We start from the raw sequence: 20697 nt of genomic DNA, 5'->3' as shown, positions 1-20697 counted from the left end.
TCTCAGTTGAGCAACCTGATATGGAATTTAGCGTATCATTTCTTAATTGGTACTACAAGTTTGCCGATTATCCGAATTTTAAACGTTCGTGAGAAGGTTATCGTTTCGTAGTTTCTTAAGGTATAAAATTGTTGGTAAATTTCTAGTTGCATGAGAGTGGGTAAAACTGAATAACATAAATTAGAAGGCTTCACTGTTGGAAGGCTTCTAACATTGGAGTTCGTTTCAAACAATAGATTTCTTTGAAACTTTACATCTATAATTATAATGAATTTAGACTACATTTCAACTTTCTAAAATATTATCAATTTTTTTAGGTGATGGAGGTAAACGTTTTGTCGCAAAAGAGTGGATAATGAACGGCTATAAAGACAACGGATAATAAAAGGAAGATCCATGTGAGAAAATGTAAGAGAAATGGATACACATATTTTCAAAACTGTCGACTAACTAATATAATAGTTGGTGGTTATAGTTTATACTTTATACTATGGCTATATAGTATGTAGTATAGTATATATATATATACACTATACTGTAATACTATGGTTATAGTTTATCTAAACATCAGACAAAATACAATCGATGAAAAGTAATTAGTTATTGTGAAATAAGAGGTAATTTAATCTAATGTTTTTTCAGATTGTGACAATCTCGACTATCCACCTGCGATGACAATCAAAGCTGTAACAATTCAAAGGTATTGTAGCAATGTGCATGCGATAAGTCAGGTGAAGGCTCCGTAAATCAGATATGGTATGATGACGTTATACGTTCAACTTAGGTATAGGTTCATTTTTCGGAAGCAATTAAGTAATATCCTTCGTGCTAGTGAAAATATCCCAACTGATAACTAAAACCATCTGACCTGAATAGAGTTGCACAGTTACAATAAAATTTACTTAATTGCAAAAAGATGTTGACATTTCACAATGAAAAGTAATTGCACTCATAGCAGGCAGCACGATTTTCATCTGCATGAAAATTATACTAAGCATTTAAATATTTCACACTTCTGCATACTTATTAGATGAGTATGTATAGTTTTACAATAAATAAATTTGCTTATACGAAACATAAAAAAGAAGAAAAAAAGGAATACAGTAATTGGTGATAACTTGTAGTATACATCTATATAATTTAGTTACTCAATACTCATGGAGGTCTAATTTGAAACTCGACAATGAGATATTTAACTTAACTTTTCGACAATATTTCTTGTTGTCTCGAGTTGTGAAGTCTGTTCATTTATGGATACTACCCGATTGACGTACTGAATATTTAACATATTAATCGTCAAAATCCACCTCATGCCAGCTGGTTTGTGCAGTGATAATGTTGCATTGCGCATTACATCGTCTTATTATCTCTAAATTTTTTACCTGCAACCAGTCAGCGAGAGAATCTCGAAACCAGTCAGCAAGAAAATCAGTTGTACCAGAATTGAAAGTACTGCAGTTAACAATAGTACCAGCGAACGATACCCAAAAGACAAGTTAGGAGAGGAATCCCTGGCATTCCCTGGACTTTAACCAAAGACGGTGTGGAGACGTAACATGTTCGTCATTGAACGTTGGTACGTTATTCGACGGAAGTGATTTTATGAGTTATAACGATCTTGTATTAGGGTTCAAATGTACAATTCAGGTTAGCCGATTTATTTATATTTACGGAAAACGATCCGTGACGGAAAACGATCATTACGGAAAACGAACCAAATTAGAATGCAATTTTTCAAGTTCTTTTTCTATTAAAATATTAATTTCATATTCTTTCATTGTGCACCTCATATTACTAGCCAATTTACAACGCAATGTACAGTAGGCTTCCGATTAAGACCAGTACGTGCTAGTGGTTCCCCCCTACAATGCTATTATTCAAATCAGCGCAAGATGCAGGTCACCGTAGCCTTCACGTTGCCAGGGCAGCTTTGAGGGCCCCATGGAAAGTGGATGCACTGCATGATGTCAGTCTCGTTGCCCTGGCACTTCACCCCGCCCAACTTTATGGCGACATTGAGCTCATTATTCATCGGCGTCTTCGGTGGCTTAACGGGCGATTTCGCTTGCGCTCGCATCAGTGGCTTCTCGTGGCGGCTGAGCCTGGGTTAAGAGGTACTTTGAAATAGCAGGCCATGCAGTTGGAAAATAAAGCATAATGGGAACTTTAAAAAATTGATGTTATGTTTGTACTACGTAGAGCTTTTTCAAGTTTTTAAAATGCTTTTCGCGTCCTCGAGCTGCTTTTAAGTATTATTATGGGGGTTCATAGTCGAAGCAGGGTATTGAACGGTTGTCTAGCGTTTTACGTTCCGATATTTCGCTAGAATTTCAGGAGGCGGATTTGTGTTTTCATTTTGCAAAAGTAAGGACTTCGACTCATCATAAAATTTATTTACCTAGTCTATATGCAATTATTAGCCACGTATGGAAGAAACGGGACCAGGGTAGCGAAAAAATTATCACGGAGAAGAGTTTATAAAGCTTCCAAGTCTATGTTAGCGACGTCTGTGTGGTGACCTCAGTGGTGTGACCTCAGGTGACCTCATAGCTCCCAATGCTGTGGCGTGTACGTCGTGGGAGTACCATCTTCGGATGCAAATCACAGCAATCATCCTACTGCATCACAAGATGCAGTCAGGCTACACCGTTTTTTCGGTGACGCTGAGCTGGAGACCCGTCGATCCTCCGGCTCAGGGAATACTTACTGCTGGCGGAAGATATTGAGAGTAATCCTGGTCCAAAGTGGATATGCAGCCTTTGCAATAACATCATCAAGAGGACACAGTGCTCACTTAGATGCAATGCAAGAGAACAGCATTGGGTTCATGAGAGATGTGCAAAAATAAAGGCAGAGCAATACACAGAAAAGTGGACGTGTCAGCAGCACAAGGAGGAGGAGCGAGGAAAGAGGAAAATAAACCTCACATTACTACAGCTTAATATCAACGGAATAAGAAACAAACTTGAGGAACTGAAGGAAGTAGTGCAAAAGAAGAAACCGCATGTCATAATGATCCAGGACACCAAACTTCAAGATCAGCACAAAACACCAATACTGGAAGAGTACTCAACAGTTAGGTGTGACAGACCACAAGGAAATGGCGGAGGAGGGTTGCTAACCTACATCCATAGCAATCTTCAATTCAGGGAGCTCACCAACTTCCAAACCTATATTAATGGAGCAGAGAGATCTGTAGTGGAAATAAGTGACGGAAGGAACTTAACATTGAGGCTGGCGAATTTATATACATACCACCAAGAGATATCAATGCTGATCAGGATGAAATAAGAACAAATCAGTGCATCCAAGAGCTACTAACAGCTGATACCATCCTAGCAGGAGATGTGAATGCGCATGCTCCTCTCTGGCACTCCAGCATCACAGATGCCAGAGGAATATGCATAGAAGAGCTGCTACTCACCTCAGATATGACCACGATGAATGAAGAAACACCTACTAGAATACCATTTGATCAGACACAAAGACGAACATCGCCAGATATCACAGTACTCTCACAAGACCTGAAGAGATACTCAAAATGGGAAACGATGACAACAACATCATCAGACCACCTCCCAATAATACTGGAAATACAAACTCACAATAAGGAAAAGAGTATAAGAAAACAGAAGACCTATATTAATTTCAAGAAAGCAAAGTGGGATTGCTACAAAGAATATGTTGACAGTATGCTAACAGTAGACGATGGAAGACCATATAACATCGGAGAGGCAACAAAGAGAATAGAACTGGCAATAAGGAAAGCAAGCAAGAAATTCATACCACAAGGAAATGTAAAATTAAAAATAAATCCCCTGCCGGAGTGCATAAAGGAACAAATAAGAGAAAGAGACNCTAGATGTGTATAAGAGACAGGTTAAGGGCGGGGAAATGCCCAATGCTTAGAGAATACCTCAATAAGATCGATGAGGCTAATTACCCAACACCATCATGCCCTCTGTGTCAAAACCACACCCACAACACACAACATCTGTTTGGGTGTGCTGAAATTCCATCCAGTCTGCAGCCTGAAGATCTATGGAATAAGCCAGTGGAAGTGTCCCAACTGATCAGAGTGTGGCAAAACCGGCTCGGCGCTCCGGAGGGGGGTGGGCCTGGGCGGCACTCAGTCGAATGACGTTGTGGTGATCGTCATCATGACCTCAGTGAAGTAAGAGTATAAAAGAATACTCATGGTTTGTACAAATTTTCAGACGGATTACCAGAATTTGAAACAAGAACCAACACCGTGTTGGTTCTTGTTTATAGCCGTGGCCAGGGGTCATGATCATTAACTAAAATATCTGAGTTGTAACACATACACGTAACAACACTTCTTGCTTCGATTCACCGATATGTGGAATAGCCTCCTTTATTACATCGTTGACGCTCCGAGTATGAACGCGTTCAAGAACAATCTAAGGTGAAGCTATGGAGAAGTATGTATATGTTCAGATTTGATATGCCTAGCACCCTACGTGCCTGGTAGAAGTCTAGTAGCCATTTCAAATCAACGTTAGTTTTGAAAAGATCTGGTCAAAGGCCAATTTTTAGATCTCCTGTGAACAAGTCACGAAAAGCATAAGAATCAGCAACAGGCCACACCAGGCCCACCTTTCAGCGCCGACGAAACTACATATGTTGTATTACGGAGACAAATGAATAAATAAAAAAAATGTATTTGCACAAAATAATACTTGGAGCGCACCTGTTGGCGAGGACGTTGCAGACGACTAGTGCCTCAGTGCTGTTCCAGCTATCGGCGCAGATGCTGCCGAGGTCGAATGAGCCGTTGAGCTTCAGCCCCACAAGCACCTCACCCGTCACCTGCTGCGTTCCGTCTTGCAGCTCCATTTCCGATCGGTGGTTCAGCTCGATGTGAGCTGAAATATACAAGTATATTTGTATTTCTTCCTTAAATATACACTTTATAAAGATGATTTTCACTTCATTCAAGACGAAAAACGTGATTATTCAGTGAACGTTAATGAATAATTTGCAATGAAATGTTCTATGTTGTGAACATATAAAAAAAATCCTGGAAATGCAACTATTAGTACAATACAAGCAACCATTTATCATTAATAGCGTATGATGAAGCGTTTACTCACACAAACTCGATGAGTTATACGAGCTGTTATAGGGGCCTGCATTTCGGTCAAAATGGCGGTCTTCACCTGAGTCAAAACGGCGACCTGCATCTGAACGATTACGATTACCTGCACCTGAGTTAATCGGGCGGTTTGCATCAGGGCGAATATTGCCACTGCGCAAAGGAGCAAAGTTGAAATTAGACATCTGGCCTCCAGTTCGTTGTCCATTGGAATTAAAAAATGACTGCAGTCTGTTTATATCGATTCCTTCACTTCCCCCAACTGAGCCCCCGGTATTCGATGTTGCTTGAGGAGGCATATTGGGCGATTTTTGTGTCCCTGCCGTCCCAAAGATGCTTCCTAAGTCAAATCCACTAGAGGCTTGGTTTGCGAAAATATTCTTGAGGGCGTCTAGGTTCAGAGAACCGTCTGGATCGCTTATCGAATTTGAGATGATGTTCTTAATGGTACTCAAGTCGATTGAGGAGCCAGGTTGGGAACCAGGGAATATTATTGGACTACCTCCAACGTTGCTGGAACCATGGAGATTTGGGGACATCATGCCAGATTCACCACTGTTGTCATCGTCGGTGCCGTTTTCATCTCCGTCCCGACTTCCGCCCCTTCCAAAGAATCCTCCTCTACTCGGCACCCCTCCTCCTCCCATTCCGCGGAATCTTCCTCCTGGTCGACCTCCCCACATTCCGAAAATTTCATTTCCTTCTCCCATGTCCTCGTCACTTCCTCCTCTTCCATTCATCCCAAAGGGCGATGGACCAAACATGGCTGGAGGTGTGCGAGCCGCGTTCTCCTTGCAGCTACAGACCGCCACTTTGGACCAAGTCATGGCACCCGTTGCGAAGCAGCGCTCACCGCGAAGCACGTCTTGGTTCTCTGCGACGAAAAATTTTTCATGTAATTGGGCACAACTTAAGATATCATGCCGTAAAGGTTACCTTTTTTATTCCAAATTTATTTAGAATTAATATTGATTAATACAAATTTGAAACAAGAACCAGCACCAGGGGCCACGGCTATAAACTAAGAAAACTGCGTTGTAACACATCCATGCGACACCATTTCTTCTCGCTTCGAGTCACCGACATGTCGAACAGCCTCTCTGATACCATCGTTGACACTCCGAGTATGAATGCCTTCAAGAACAGACTAGACGAAGCTATGCAGGAGCATATGTTCAGTCTTGAAATGCATAGCTCCTTACGAGCCTTGCAATATGGCCAGCAGCTATCGCAATCAATTCATCAGTTATGGAAAGATCGGGTTCATAAGGCCGGATCCCAAGTGGAATCAAGTCGCGAAAAGTACAAGAATTGGCAACAGGCCATCGGCTAATTTCTTCAGTGCCAACATTTCTATTCTATTCTATATTTGTTTCTAGAGACAATATGTATAGAAGCCCTCATATCAGCCTGCCATCACTCCTCTACTCCAGTCCTCTCTACTCCAGTCCTCTCTACTCCAGTCCTCAGTTACCCTAGAACTCATCTACCAAAGTAGTAAACTAAACCTATGCATACACAGCAAAGTAAACTCACCAACTCGCCAGTAGACAGGAGTAGATGAAGAACTGTTCTCAGAGTTCCCGTCCTCCCGCATCATGTCGAAGGGCGACTCGAAGATAGTCGACACTTCTTGCTGAGTTATTTGAGCTGAGTTCATCGCCTGTGCCACATCACCTGATAACCTGCAGAAGATCAGTCTTAGTTTACATTATCGGGCTAGCAGTGTAGTACAGGGTGCGCCACAGAAACTTACTTATTTAAAAAAATTCCTGTGCGGTTAGTTGGTCGGGTATAGGGGCGAGAGGGGGTGCATCTGAAGGGGAAAGTTCCCAAGTTTGTTTCTCAAAGTTTCTCAAATAAATTTGCTGTAGTGCAAGAATTAACTGAACGCGATTTTGTTGCCCCTTGAAATGCATGTAAAATGCTGGTTGACAACCTGCCTGAAGACGCTTCAGGTTGAGTGATCGGAACAAACCTCATGCATCGCTCTTCCAGAGTTGGCTCAGTTCCGAGCTTGCCGCTGAGCAGAGACCTCATCTTCATCCGATCGTTTTTTTTTCATCATCTCCATCTGCGTCGAACAAAATACGCTCAAAATCAGAGCAGACAATTACCTACTTTAGCGGTAATATTAGAGATAATTGGGACAGCATATTGGTTTGTGCGTTTCAGAACATGCTATTTCATCAACTTCTACGTCTTTTAACTTTCGTACCTTGTAGAGGATTACTGTTAACATCATAAAATAAACGGATCTCTCGGAGACCATTCCTGCTATCCATCTTCTTAAAAAACCCAGGCCTCATTTCAGGAGCAAAATCAGTAAGTGCTACTTAAAATTCCTACACAATTATAACTTCTTATTTAGCCTCTGTTCTGTATTTAGTATGAAAAATATATATTTTTTTATTTGACTTGATGTCGATAAACCTGACACTGTTTGCACTCACCCTAGATTTTATGTCGCGCATCCTGACGCTGTTTGCACTCACCCTTTACTTTATGTCGCGCATCCTGACGCTGTTTGCACTCACCCTAGACTTTATGTCGCGCATCCTGACGCTGTTTGCACTCNAAATTCAGAGTTTAATTCGCCGTAATGTTTACCTTACTTGGTAATTCCTGTCTCTTATACACATCTAGATGTGTATAAGAGACAGGAATCATACTGATCGATCACGCTACACAAATGCAATTGGAATAATAATTAACATACTTTGATACACTGCATTCAGATACCCAAAATTTGCGTCCAATTAATAGAAGAATATAGTTGCAGAAAAATAATTTCTATTCTAGTACGCTCCCTGCCGCAGCGAGTTCAAATTAATTTTTCCACAATTACGTCCTCTCTAAAATGTACAGCCAGCTAAACTAAAAGCAAAAGATGTTTTAGTTTGTTAAAAAAATCGTGTAACTTGCCTTCGAACCATTTTTCCTCCAATAATCCAAGAATTGTTGTAGTTCGTCGATGCCCTTCAACATTTTCACCCCCTTATTCACTTCAAACATCCTTTAGAACCAGACAACAATATTATTTTCAAGTTTTTATGAGGTGCACGATTGTGAACTATTTACGTTTCTTACAAAAATGGTCACTTATTTCAACGCTCCTAAAAGAACACTTTAAGATAAGAAATTGCAATAAAAATCTAATTTATACAAACATTCTATCGACACAACGGTGTTTAGATTTAAACTGACTTCTTTGCTTACAAATTTCGTAGCCTTGAGTTATTTTTCAGAGCCTTGCCCCACGGTTCTTGTATGATGGCAGTCCTGAGACTCTGCACCATCGTGATGGCAGTCTTGAGACTCTGCCGCAACGTCACAGGGAGGAAGGTGAAGCCTTTCATATTCTCTGGCTCCGAATTCACGAGCTGCGTGAACATCATCGATATGACCTTATTCATCTCGAGCATCTCCTTCATCTTGGCATTGCAGTGGAAGTTTCTGCCACCTTCACAACCACCTCCGTGTCTTCCATGGAGCATGTTGCTCTGTGATGACCGCTTCAGCGGCATAGTCCGACCAGTGCCATTCCTGAAAGTAAATACAATTTTGCAAAACCGCTACCAATATGTCCAATAAAACGAAGGGAAGAATCCTGCAAGTGGGTGGATATAAATTTTAACAAATAGCAAACGTAACTAAACAAAGGATAAGTGTCAATCCTGAATTATCGAAATTAAATGTTACCATACATGTTTCGTCTCGTTTAGGGGGGGAAACTCATAAATGAGATACAGGGAAAGTTTCGGATATAATTGCAACCTAATTTGGTACGATCTTCGTTCGGATCGCTCCAGGTTTACGATTGTTTTGTCATTAAGTACGTTGACTGAAGCCTGAATGACACACACACACACCATGAATATGCATCGCTGGTGATTGATAACTTATCTCCTTTCATTTTGCTGCACACTGTTTTCAATATTGTTGTTGAATCCTGGCTTTGATGCTACATTTTTTCTCATGATATCTTGAAGCAGCGTCAGAAATTCGTCTTGAGCTGCGGCTGTTTCTTTGTCATCTCCCGCAGATCCAATGAGACGTGTTAGCGCATGTGAGATATCTTCATCGGAGGCGAAGTCATCAATAGAATTTCCGATAGCCTGTATGGAAAAGACAAAAATAATCGCAATGTTGTTCACGATATGCCAGAAAATATTACCTAACATTATCTCCGAGCATTGGTGGTTTAAGTATTGTGCCATTATCCATAGCAATAACTGCCAATCTGTACCGGTCTACCTCTTTCAGAATGAAATGATAGCAGCACAAATTAGGCATCATATCCAATAATACATACAGCATACACCTAACATGCAAAGAAATGCACTGAAATTAAGTAATAAAACAACAGATTACAAATAAGTGGCGTAATATGTACCCAGTCATCGTTATCATTCTCCGTAGAATTTGTTTCCTCTACGGAGTTGAGGTCTTCCGTAGAGTTGTGGTCTTCCATAGAATTCATGTCCTCGATGGAAGCGTCTCTTTTGAATCTTCTTGTACCTGAATTAAGGACAGAATCATTTCAGCTACCTATATCGTTTAATTTAGAGCTATTTCCATTTACTGAGCATACAATTAATACTTTAATTTGCGTATACGGTCTCAGGTAAATATTGAATTTTAGCACTTAAATAATGTTACACATTTTTTAAGGAAGCCTTGTCATTTTCGTGTTGAATTGTCTTCACCGTAGTTAATTTAAAACTTTTTCAATCCCAGAGATTTATTCTCATCCAAATGCGTTTTTCATTTCGCTCATTGCGATTTGAACAGTGACGGATGAAAGTGTATGTTTTTACCTGACAGAACTTGCCAAAATGTACTTCGCTGCTTTCACTTCACAACCAGTGTTGAGATGGGCAAATGCTATCATTCAGTTAAAAAGTTTTCCAAAAATTATTCACTGAAGAATTTTAAAAGTCAAAGACGCCACGGCAAGATACGTACAGCTTGCTTCATCCGATTTGTCCCGACAATCGGTGAAGCCGTCGCACTTTATCTTGATCATGTCTATTCGTGTCCCGTCCTTGCAGATGAAACTCCCGTCGGACTGCTCTCCCCAGCTCTGTACGCCGTTGCTGAGGTGATACCAAACTGAATTAAATAATTAAAAGGTGAAGATTGATGTTGTGCGCAGTTTATATTATTCGTGCAAATAATGAGAAGATAAATTATTATTTTTTCATTTAACAATAATTTGAGTTCGTGGAACAAAAATAATTGACCAGGTATCAATGCAAATTAAATTCTAAATACCGTTACCTTGATGCCGAAAATACAGCATTGTTGCCGCTGTTGTTGGTCACGCTGTTGGCTGTCATGGGCGAGAGACTCGTGCGCAAAGCTCCGCTCTCGAAGGGGAGTATGTTCTGAGGGGGTCGTGAGTTGTCGAAATTTGGGGGTTGAGAGGATACTGTCCCATCCGTCGGTCTCATGTTCCCTCCTGAGCCTTCCGGACCTCGCCGAACACCGCTCGTGCTCATTTCGCCTTGTGGACCTCCCTTCCCTCCGAACATGCCACCCATTCCACCTTGTGGACCTCCCATCCTCCCGAACATGCCACTCATTCCGCCTTGCGAGCCACCCATTCCTCCAGACATATCACCCATTCTGCCTTTTGGACCTCCCATCCCTCCGAACATGCCACTCATCCCGTCTTGCGAGCCACCCATTCCTACGAACATTTCACCAATTCCACCATGAGGACCTCCCATTTCTCCGAACGCACCACCCATTCCCTCCTTTGGTCCTTTATGCCCTCCGTGCTTGCGGTCCAAGAGGTAGGACTTCATTTTGAAGGACAAGATCTGCATCACGAAGGCCCGGGATTTAGGGTCCCCCTCAAGTGCCGTCTTCAGCACTTCTTCTGCGGCGGCTAAAAAGGCCATGCTGTTATTGTGCTGGAGTCTAGCCGCGCTCCCATGTGCCTGTGGAACTCATCAGTGATAAAATCTCACATGTACGAAAAGGAGCTGGTGAGCTTATTCTTCCATGTCAATGGTCTATATTAGGGTATTTTGAAGCTGATCGCGTAGTTATAAGTTTCAATATAACAGGGTGCAGAAAGATTTACTTTCTTTGGATATTTCTGGATGTAAATGGCCTACTAAGATCTTCATAATTGGAACTTCGGTGACAACTTACGTGACTAAAGACCAATTTAAACCAGGATAGACTAGAAATTTTACCCTGACTACAAGTGCGGTGAGGTCCCTGCGCATGTCTCGGATGAGCTGAAGGACATTTGACAGGAGGGAGTCGCGTGCTGCCGCCTTTGGATCGTCGCCTGTGGCTGCGAAGGCCTGTTCATTGCAGCGCTGCATGGCCTTCAGGCGTGTCGCTATCTGGTCCGACTGGAAGCTTCCCTTTATTAACGCAGTCACCTCCTTTTTCTCAGCTTTACTGAATGCGAACGTCTTGCCCTGGGTCGTGACAAATCAATAAATTATGGAAACGACACGGCCTAATGTCATGCCACTATTGACTACATTGGGAGATGTAAAACATTTATCACGGAGAGTGTTTAAAAGTAAACATCTAAAGTATAAAAATTATGTCTAATATGTAAAAAACGAACAAGCAGAAAACAGAATTATGCCCTACAATGGCCTGCAGAGACTCACGTCAAACAAGTAGGGCATAGAACGAAAAGAGACCAACAGGGCAGAGCTCCCCCCGTCTTCAATACTGGACATCACCTTGCACGCGTTCGTCAAGTCCCAATCGTTTTCCGCAACACTGAATTCTAGAATCATCGAACAAATGGCTGAAAGATATGTTGTACCTGTTAGTTTGTCGTGAAAAAATATTTCGCCCCCTATAAAAGTTTTTCCGCATAATATATATAATACTAATTGTCGCTAAACCCAACATGGAACAGATATGCAGTTAGAACGCTGAAAATTTATTTGTTTATACATTTGCGATTTATGACCAGAGAACGCATATTATTACAATTTCCAGGGAGTTGAACCTTTCTTCAAATAACGTTGACAGACAAAAATTATTTCTAAATTATGTCACGAACTTACCAATGTCTGACCCAGTCGATGTGAAATTTACGAGCAGTACAGCGACATTGTTGGAGCGGTCGATGTCATTGGTGCGGTTCAGAGGGTCAACAACGACGATGAGGGCACCCGGCAAGCCGTATTGAGAAGCCGAGATTCCCGTCTGCGAGACGGTGAGCTTCGACAGGTCTAAGTTCACTGACGCTCCGGCAGCCATGGCTGATATAGATGCACGGTTTCCCAATTACGCAAGACAAGGAGTTACCCACACATTCTTAGTAACTGTGAATAGTCTCAGATATTATAATATAGCCACTCAATAATAATTACATCAAACAGACGTACCTTTTTATCAAGCGTTACAAGTGAATCTTCTTTTTTTTCGGAATTTAATCGAAGGCTTCCACGTTTCTCACCTCTACTCTTCGATAAGTCGTCTGCTGGAGAAGCAGCTCGGCTCCTTGCGTAGTGCCCATCATGAAGATCGTCTCGGGAGCGGCGTCGAGGAACTGATTCTTCATGGACTGCATCAGAGAGCTCGACATCTCTGCCATAGTCCTAGCGAAGCACGTGCAACAATTAATTATAGGCATAACTGATGCCGCTTGTGCAATTTGTCTTATGACATTTGAAAAATTTCAAAACCAGTGACACTCAACCACTCATCGTTAACTTGTAAGACGTTAGCTCCATTACGTCAGGTTATTCTCGGCATCTACCTCCTCACTTGTGTTAAATAAATCTACGAACCTCTCTACCTTTAGTTTCAACCCGACAAAATTAACGCCGCAATGGTTGAAGGTGTAGCAGGAAATTCAAGATATTTGGTAGAAAATTGACCGCATCGAAAATTTAGGATCCCTCGAGCAAAGATATTCGGAGTCCAACAATTCCAAAACAACTTTATTACGAAGAGGAAAATGTTAGAAATAGAAATAGGAAAGCCAACTTCAATTAATAACATTGGGAATAGGGTAGTTCATAGGAAAATAAAATGATACTAAAGCGCATTACTAACTAAGTGGAACGGGCTTGAATCGGGAGAATTACTTTCATCAAAAGTGGGAAACTTATTGATGCGGTACTGTTCCTAGACCTGACGCAGCACTGTTCAAGCTATCGCCGAAGTATAGTACGGGATGGTGCCATCACACTCACATGTTCGAGCTGTCGCCGAAGTAGTACGGGATGGTGCCATCACACTCACATGTTCGAGCAGTCGCCGAAGTAGTACGGGATGGTGCCCCCACACTCACATGTTCGAGCTGTCGCCGGAGTAGTACGGGATGGTGCCCCCATGCACACTCACATGTTCGAGCTGTCGCCGAAGTAGTACGGGATGGTGCCATCACACTCACATGTTCGAGCTGTCGCCGAAGTAGTACGGGATGGTGCCCCCATGCACACTCACACGTTCGAGCTGTCGCCGAAGTATTACGGGATGGTGCCATCACACTCACATGTTCGAGCTGTCGCCGAAGTAGTACGGGATGGTGCCATCACACTCACATGTTCGAGGTGTCGCCGAAGTAGTACGGGATGGTGCCCTCACCAGCGACAATCACTTTCACCTCAGGCGCGTCTAGAGGCATTCGCGCCTTCAAGTCTGATGTACCGGAGTTGACCAGCTTCAGCACGATCTCTGAGGAAAGCCGGAATACAAATTTTGTTCCAGACGATATATCAAATCTAACTTGCCACCAGCTTAAATATCAATTAAAGTTATTTTTATTCCACATACATTTACTATTCATTTAACTTAAATATATGTTGTAAAAATTCATTTAAGAGTATGCTGCAAACAACTTTCCTCGCACATGAAGTTCCGAGTGAAGGTTATGCATATAATTTCACATATACTGTGACATAGGAACTGTGACATATAATATCACAGTTCCTCGTGCATTCCATTACTCACTAGTGTCGATAGTCTGGCCTGGTCGGATGACGATGCTAAATGGGCCATTGCTGGGAAACTGCCACTGCAGGTCCACAGCTTTTAGATGAGACGAAACAAAATTCAATATGTATGAAACATCTTCTGTCAGGGTATCTTTTCTAGTGGAAGTTTAATGCTAACCCTTTAGATTCAAGGAATTGAACCACGTGCAAGCTACGGACCAGCTACTGTTAGGGCATTTGTGGATGTTGGACCGTGAGATTTACTACATAGCACTTTCTAAAACCATGGAAATGTCGCCATACACTAAAAGATATATGAAATAAAACTGTATATTCACACCCACCATTTGCAAGGATCATTACTGACCTTCGTCATTGCATGATATGAATCCCGACACGACCTCCTGGTCGAGGCTGGTGCCGTTGCTGAGGACCACCACCAGGTATGCAGTGCCGCACAACTGTCGCATCATCATAGGAATTTGGTCAAACGTTAAGTACTACACCGCATTTGCTTCCGATAACCCAGTATTGGAAGTAATCAGGAATAAACGTGTTCAATGAAATTTCTATTATTAAAGACGGTTAATTAATGTTGACAATTAGTTTTAGTCAGTATCCCACGTCACATATACATATATATTTTTTGACACACCATTTACTGCTTATTGTCAGAGACCAACTCACCGTAGAGGAGGGCAAGGCTCCCGTCAACGGAAATTCTTTAACTTGTCCAGCACTTGGCAAATCTACAGAAGAAAGAATTTTGTAATTTTGTTTTTTGAATTCTCAATGCCTTACTTCAGGTGCTTATTTTTCCGAAAAAATGAGTTTATGTCTGTAGTTCGACTGTACTCTAATCTATCCTCGCTGCTTAACCTGTGCTCTGAACATCTCACAAATTTAATTCCAAAGCCTCCGAATAGCCTCCCGTTTGAGATTAGACTTATTTCTTAAATTCTTTGGTAATATGTTTTTCTCATTTATTGGGCATTTCTATTGCTCCAACTGCAGAAATTTATGATTTTTCAGTCATTATTACAAAAGTTATATGTCATCTTAAAAATATAATTATTTCTATGTCTTTTAAATGTTATTATGTTTTCAGCTAGCTCAATTTTTAATAGACGACCAATAATACGACCGCTATATTTAATATGGCATGAGTCCTACCGGACGCTGCAAGAGTGACGGTGGCGAGGGCGCTGGCGCTGGTCTCCGAGGGCAGCACGAAGGGCGTGAGGGGCTTGAAGACCTTGATGGCGAAGGATCCTGCGGTGACGTTGGTCGTGCCCTGCAGCTTAGCCTTTAGGGAGCCTCCGCACGCCGCCGCCAGGTCTGTGGCCGTAAAGTTCACGACTCCAGACGCACAGACGACATCGCTGAGGTGGAGGCAATGTTCGGGTTAACGATGACATAGTGTAACTTAATTAAAATTTTTATCATAATTTGTTAACAACTGCATACAACGGAAATTGATTGGTCATAGAGAGAAAAATAAATGTTTGCATATATCTTCGTTATATTTATAACATTAAAGAAAATAATTATTTGGGTAATTGGAACAATAGCTAAAGAGCTTATATGGTATTAATATTTTTAGCGTTGATTCAAAATTCCCTTTAGTAGCGTTGATTAAAATTCACGAAAATTCCCGGTACCAAAACCATCTCTGTACGTTGATTTATGCGTTCACGACAGATCGCGAAAGGGTTAGGGGTGATGGGGTTCTTCAATATTTAAGATAGGCCGAAATTACCGGTAGCGCACTTAAATAGCTAGTCTGAACACGCTGTGCTTCAGTTATCCGCCTGCAGTCGTACGGGATGGTTCTCGTGCCGTCGTTCGCATCATCCTTGACAGAAATTGAGCTCCAATATCGTCTAGTCTTGCAACCTTGCAACTTTGAATGTCTATCTCGAGGCGCGCGCGACTTTGTCGGGCTCTACTGAAAAGTTAACAATTATTGTCACTGCAAACCTATCTCCTCCAGGAGTTTTGAAGCTACAGCAATGAGAGATATACCGTTCGATTTTTAAAGAAGATTTCTACAAACTGATGCATGCGTTTTTCGAATTTCGTTATAGTTTGTATTTATCCCGCAAAAAAGGGGGTTATAGGGGGTAAAATTGAAAAATTTCCGAAAAATTTACAAAAAACGCCCCTACATCCACAAAAATTAAAATTACAAAAAAACGCATGCATCATTTCATAGATATGGTCTTTATTCATCTAATTATATGTGTCTCGTTGTTGTAGATTGTAAATCCTAGGAAGGGCTAGATTTCTACAGTACCCCCTTTTTTGGCAGTTTTCTAAGAATTTCACGTTTTCTTTCACTTGTTTAGAAAAATTCACACGAACAAAAAAGTCTTAGATTTCTGTTTTACTTATGTGTACCAAGTTTCAAAGTGATCCGTCTGTAAATAACCGAGATAAAATTTGGGGCAGACGCTCCACTTAAATTTAATTAATTTTCTTAAATATTAAGTTACAAATCAAATCAATTATGCTCACATGAGCTTGACTTGCGCTGAGACTGTGGCTGCCCACGCAACGGCCAGCAGACACAGGAGCGCTGCCCTGCCTGCTGGAGCACTCATGCCAGCTGCCTGCTGTATAAACAACATTTATTATTGGAAACGTTGTTTATTGCGTTTATTGTTTATCATAATGGGTAGATAAAAAACTATGGCGACGAAAATATTTCACATTAAAATTAATTCATTCATCATAATTCATTTTCTTCCATATTAGTATATATTTACGTCTTTATTTATTTAGGTATAAAAAGATGGCAACGAGGATCCTGCGTAAATAATACTGATTACAAGCAACTGTCATATGAAGACACACATTTCATGACTTATTTTCCGTCAAATACGTCTGCACACATAATGGCACAATGTCACAACAAACACAAGCGAAACAGAATTTTTCACAAGGTTTATTCACATGTTTATGACGTGTATTAATCATCGTCGGTATTTTATAACGGCTATTCAAGGATAAACAAGAAATGCGTTGTAAAATCAGACACTTGTACAGTGTATACTATAGCATCGATCCATTTGAGTATTGGAAACCATGTCTCGGTTATAATCTTATCGCCCAACCCTGCAGCTTGAGATTTCCTGGAAAAATTGCTACGTGTTGTGCATTCATTTGGAAATCGTTAGCAAACAATTGGCGTTGCCAAGCACCGATGATTCCGACATCAATTAACTGATCGAAGTTTCAACGTTATCAGGAGACAAAGAATTAACTTCTTCAAGAGCTCAAACGCTCTTAACGACCTCTTGTTAAAGCTTGGCAATTACTGCCCGGAGTGCGAGGTGAACAGCGTCAACTAAAGCAGTCTTAGGCTTTACTTGTTGTCTTATATATGTCAATGCCAACGCCATATTAATCGGTTCGTGGCACAGGTCGATGAATCAACATCTTATTTCTGGTTGTTTCTTCACGCGCTGGATGCCGGCAAACACGAGGAAGAAGTCAGGGAATTCTGCCTTTAATTTTTGTGGCCCTTACAGCGATGGTCTTCCAAACGTCATCAAATGTGACAGAATACATAAACTCGTCTAAAATTATAGCCAACTATTGCATTTTAATGGGATGTTCCAAATTACATTAAAATACCACTCATAGATTTAATTACATGAACAAGATTATATTATTAATAAAACTCATCTTAAATTAAAAACCGACAATCGCATTTCAAGGTGACGTTTAAAATTAAGTTTTCATAGAATGCATCTATAATTAAGGTGGTGCACAGAAACCACTTAATCAGAAAAGGCTTAATAAGAATTATTCACGTTCAAGTTGAGTTTATTTGTTGTATTTCCGATGAAGACTGGCTATATAAGTGAGAGGTTCACTATTAGCGGCCAGTCTGCGAAGACGACGTATTCCACCCTGCCTCGTCGCCCCTGGTGACGTGACGAACACTCAGCGACGTCAAGCAGACGAGCCTCTTTGTTCCTAGAACTGCTCCAACTAGTGCCTCGTCTCTACACTCAAAGAAACGCGCTACACGTTGTCCGAATAGCAATACACTCTTTACCCTTACATTGGTCAAGCTGTTCCTTTTTGGCGCTGGAAAAGGGCGCATCATGCAGTGCTACGACCACTTTCTGATAGTGATATGGATATAAAAGTGTCACTATTTAGACAATATGACCATTCATTTTTGCATGGGGTGGAAACAAGCGCAGTGTAGGGCGGCAGATATTATTTTTATTGTGAAATTACCCTAAATCTATTTTAGCGCTACATATCTTAACGATCATTTAAGATTATACTCGTACGTTCGATGAATGAACGGAACTTGATTCTAGAAGGCTACATGCGACGTTCTGCACTGAACACTTGGTCACTGAACGTGATGTGTTGCAACTGAACGTGATGGTGTGCTTCTGAACGATATGTGTTGTAACTGAACGCGATTTTCTACACTGAATGCGATGTTTTGCTGCTGAACTCGATGATTTGCTGTTGAACGCGATGCCGCAAGCAAACGTGTATTATTCAAGAAATAAGGAACAAGGGAACAAGAAATTAATGGGCACAATGCCGCAAACAAACAGGCATTATTGTAAGCTACAATTTCTCCGTATTTACTTATGGAAACAGAAACTTATGCTCTAATGTTGAAACTTTTATAAACTTTATTGTGTATTGCAAACATGCCAAAATTATTTTTTTTAATTTAATTATTCATAATTGAATCCAGTTAAATCCAAATGAATTTATCTCTTTTGCAATCGCAAACAAAGTATAACCTGCAAATGTTACAACATTTGGGACGTTAATCGAATGTAGAGTGAATTAATCCACGGATGTAGAGCGAAGTGTTTGACTACTTCTTAAATCTTCTCAATTCCCAGAATTGTTATTATTCAATGCACATTATAATGAATATTAGTGAAGGTTTGTAAGTTTGTTTGGCGCAGCTAAGCAAACGCGTATCCGCATGACCTGTTTTGTCGAGTTCCTGCATCTGGTCAATAGTTATTTTTTAATAACTATTGTTCTTAAATTGTTGTTATTCTTTAATGACAATAGTTATTTTTTTAAGGGAAGAAATCTTGAGTTACAACGAAACAGGAGGAAGAAAAGTTAAAATACGAAATTCTATTTTTTCCTATTGAAATAATAGATTTTACTTATGTCATGAAACCAAAAATTGAATTTCCTTCAATCTCCGGAACGGTTGTTAACTGTAGCTTTAAGGTAAATATTGTTTGGGATGGCCTAACTATCATGATTTACCTTTGAACGTTAGGAACGGAATTAGATGTAACAGTTTATAAGATATCAGATATTATCTATCCTATGCAACGGCAGAGTAACCAGCAAGTTATTATTATCATCATCTCCAATAACCAAGCTCATTTATTAAAGTAAGGAGAAAATAATTTATTGTACCTGTATGTCACTCCCATAGCATTTTTAGAAATTTCCACCCTCTGCCTGCTGATACAGCTAATGACCAACAATATTTTTCTTAGAATTAATTTTAAAAAATCAATTCTAGTAAATTAGTTGACATTTATTATAATATCATATATAGAGCATAAATTCAACTTACCTCTACAACCTCTTCGACTGACGGCAGTTTCAAAATATCCCTAGGAATTTTTAGAAATTATTTTTTTAGTTTTTTCTTCCGAACAAGAGTTTTACCATTATACTTTATCAATTTGTATTACGAAATGTTAAAAATGCGTTTTTTTATTATTTTCAACACCTCTCTTAACTTCACTTCTTGTTGTTTGTCTGTCTGTTACATACTGTATCTTATAATCGATATTTAACACACTCCTACCTGTCCAATCGATATGAAATTTTACACACTTGCGTAAAGTTGGAGACAATGCATGAATCAATTGACACAATAAATAATTTTGAAAATTTAATTTTTGTTTTCATATAGTAATAATAAAAAAATTTAAAAATTATTTTTTTTAATATATGGAAATAGAATTAGAAATTCATTGTAGATAAGTTACATCGAAGACACTGTATTCTTTAGAAGTGTTGTCTTTAAAAAGTAACTTTTAAACGCATATTATTTAGGGTACAATTGCGTTCGATCAACCAGCCGAGTATGAGGAACAACACAGCGCGACGATCAGACAGGCAATGAGCGTGAGATCGCTACCGCTGCACTTAAGTAGACACACCGACGGCCGTATCCATGATACAAGACGGAGTGTTTAGATCAAAGTCGCTTCCAGAAAGTGCGCAGAAAATTTGTTGTTGAAATTCAATGTTTTCACAATATCGATTAATGAGGTGCACAATGTAGTATAATTTTAACAATTAATATAAGTAAAATTAGCAATATTGAGGCAATGCACTCGGTAATTCTATATCATGCACGTTTATACATTTACATTTTTCATAGAGAAATATACCTTGGAATACTCATTGTCCATCGAACTAATTCCAAATTAGTTACCAAGATTTGCGCGATAACGACGATTTACACAAAAAGAGTCTCAATGCTAAATTACCTTTAAAATTCAGATCATTTTGGAACTTGGCATAACGTTTCTTTTGAAACAGTCATTTATATTTCTGTGGTAAATGTCACCCATGGAGAACTTTTATTTTTTTACGAACAAAATTCAAACTATGAAC

The 20697-nt window shown here is 40.2% G+C and overlaps 2 protein-coding genes across 2 annotated transcripts; both read right to left on the bottom strand.

Annotated features, from left to right (window-relative positions):
- Nucleotides 1-407: 407 nt before the first annotated feature.
- LOC108672869 lies at nucleotides 408-7168 on the bottom strand. The gene is made up of 5 exons (XM_018160624.1): nucleotides 7095-7168; nucleotides 6653-6801; nucleotides 5115-5990; nucleotides 4712-4886; nucleotides 408-2102 (listed from the first exon to the last, which is right to left on the bottom strand). Exons 1-5 carry the CDS (start codon nucleotides 7160-7162, stop codon nucleotides 1883-1885), a joined length of 1488 nt encoding a protein of 495 aa, XP_018016113.1. The 5' UTR covers nucleotides 7163-7168; the 3' UTR covers nucleotides 408-1882.
- Nucleotides 7169-8047: 879 nt separating this feature from the next.
- Nucleotides 8048-12624, bottom strand: LOC108672870 (keratin, type II cytoskeletal 2 epidermal). Its single transcript, XM_018160625.2, has 9 exons — nucleotides 12564-12624; nucleotides 12169-12366; nucleotides 11761-11882; nucleotides 11326-11559; nucleotides 10400-11064; nucleotides 10085-10215; nucleotides 9513-9637; nucleotides 8336-9234; nucleotides 8048-8132 (listed from the first exon to the last, which is right to left on the bottom strand). The coding sequence occupies exons 2-8, from the start codon at nucleotides 12362-12364 to the stop codon at nucleotides 9019-9021; spliced, it is 1689 nt and encodes a 562-aa protein (XP_018016114.2). The 5' UTR covers nucleotides 12365-12366; nucleotides 12564-12624; the 3' UTR covers nucleotides 8048-8132; nucleotides 8336-9018.
- Between the last annotated feature and the right edge of the window lie 8073 nt (nucleotides 12625-20697).

This window comes from Hyalella azteca, unplaced genomic scaffold, assembly GCF_000764305.2.
Source record: "Hyalella azteca isolate HAZT.00-mixed unplaced genomic scaffold, Hazt_2.0.2 contig15345, whole genome shotgun sequence".
Lineage (NCBI taxonomy): Eukaryota > Metazoa > Arthropoda > Malacostraca > Amphipoda > Hyalellidae > Hyalella > Hyalella azteca.
The sequence above is the reverse complement of the archived record's forward strand: the minus strand, read 5'-3'. Positions and strand labels throughout refer to the sequence as shown.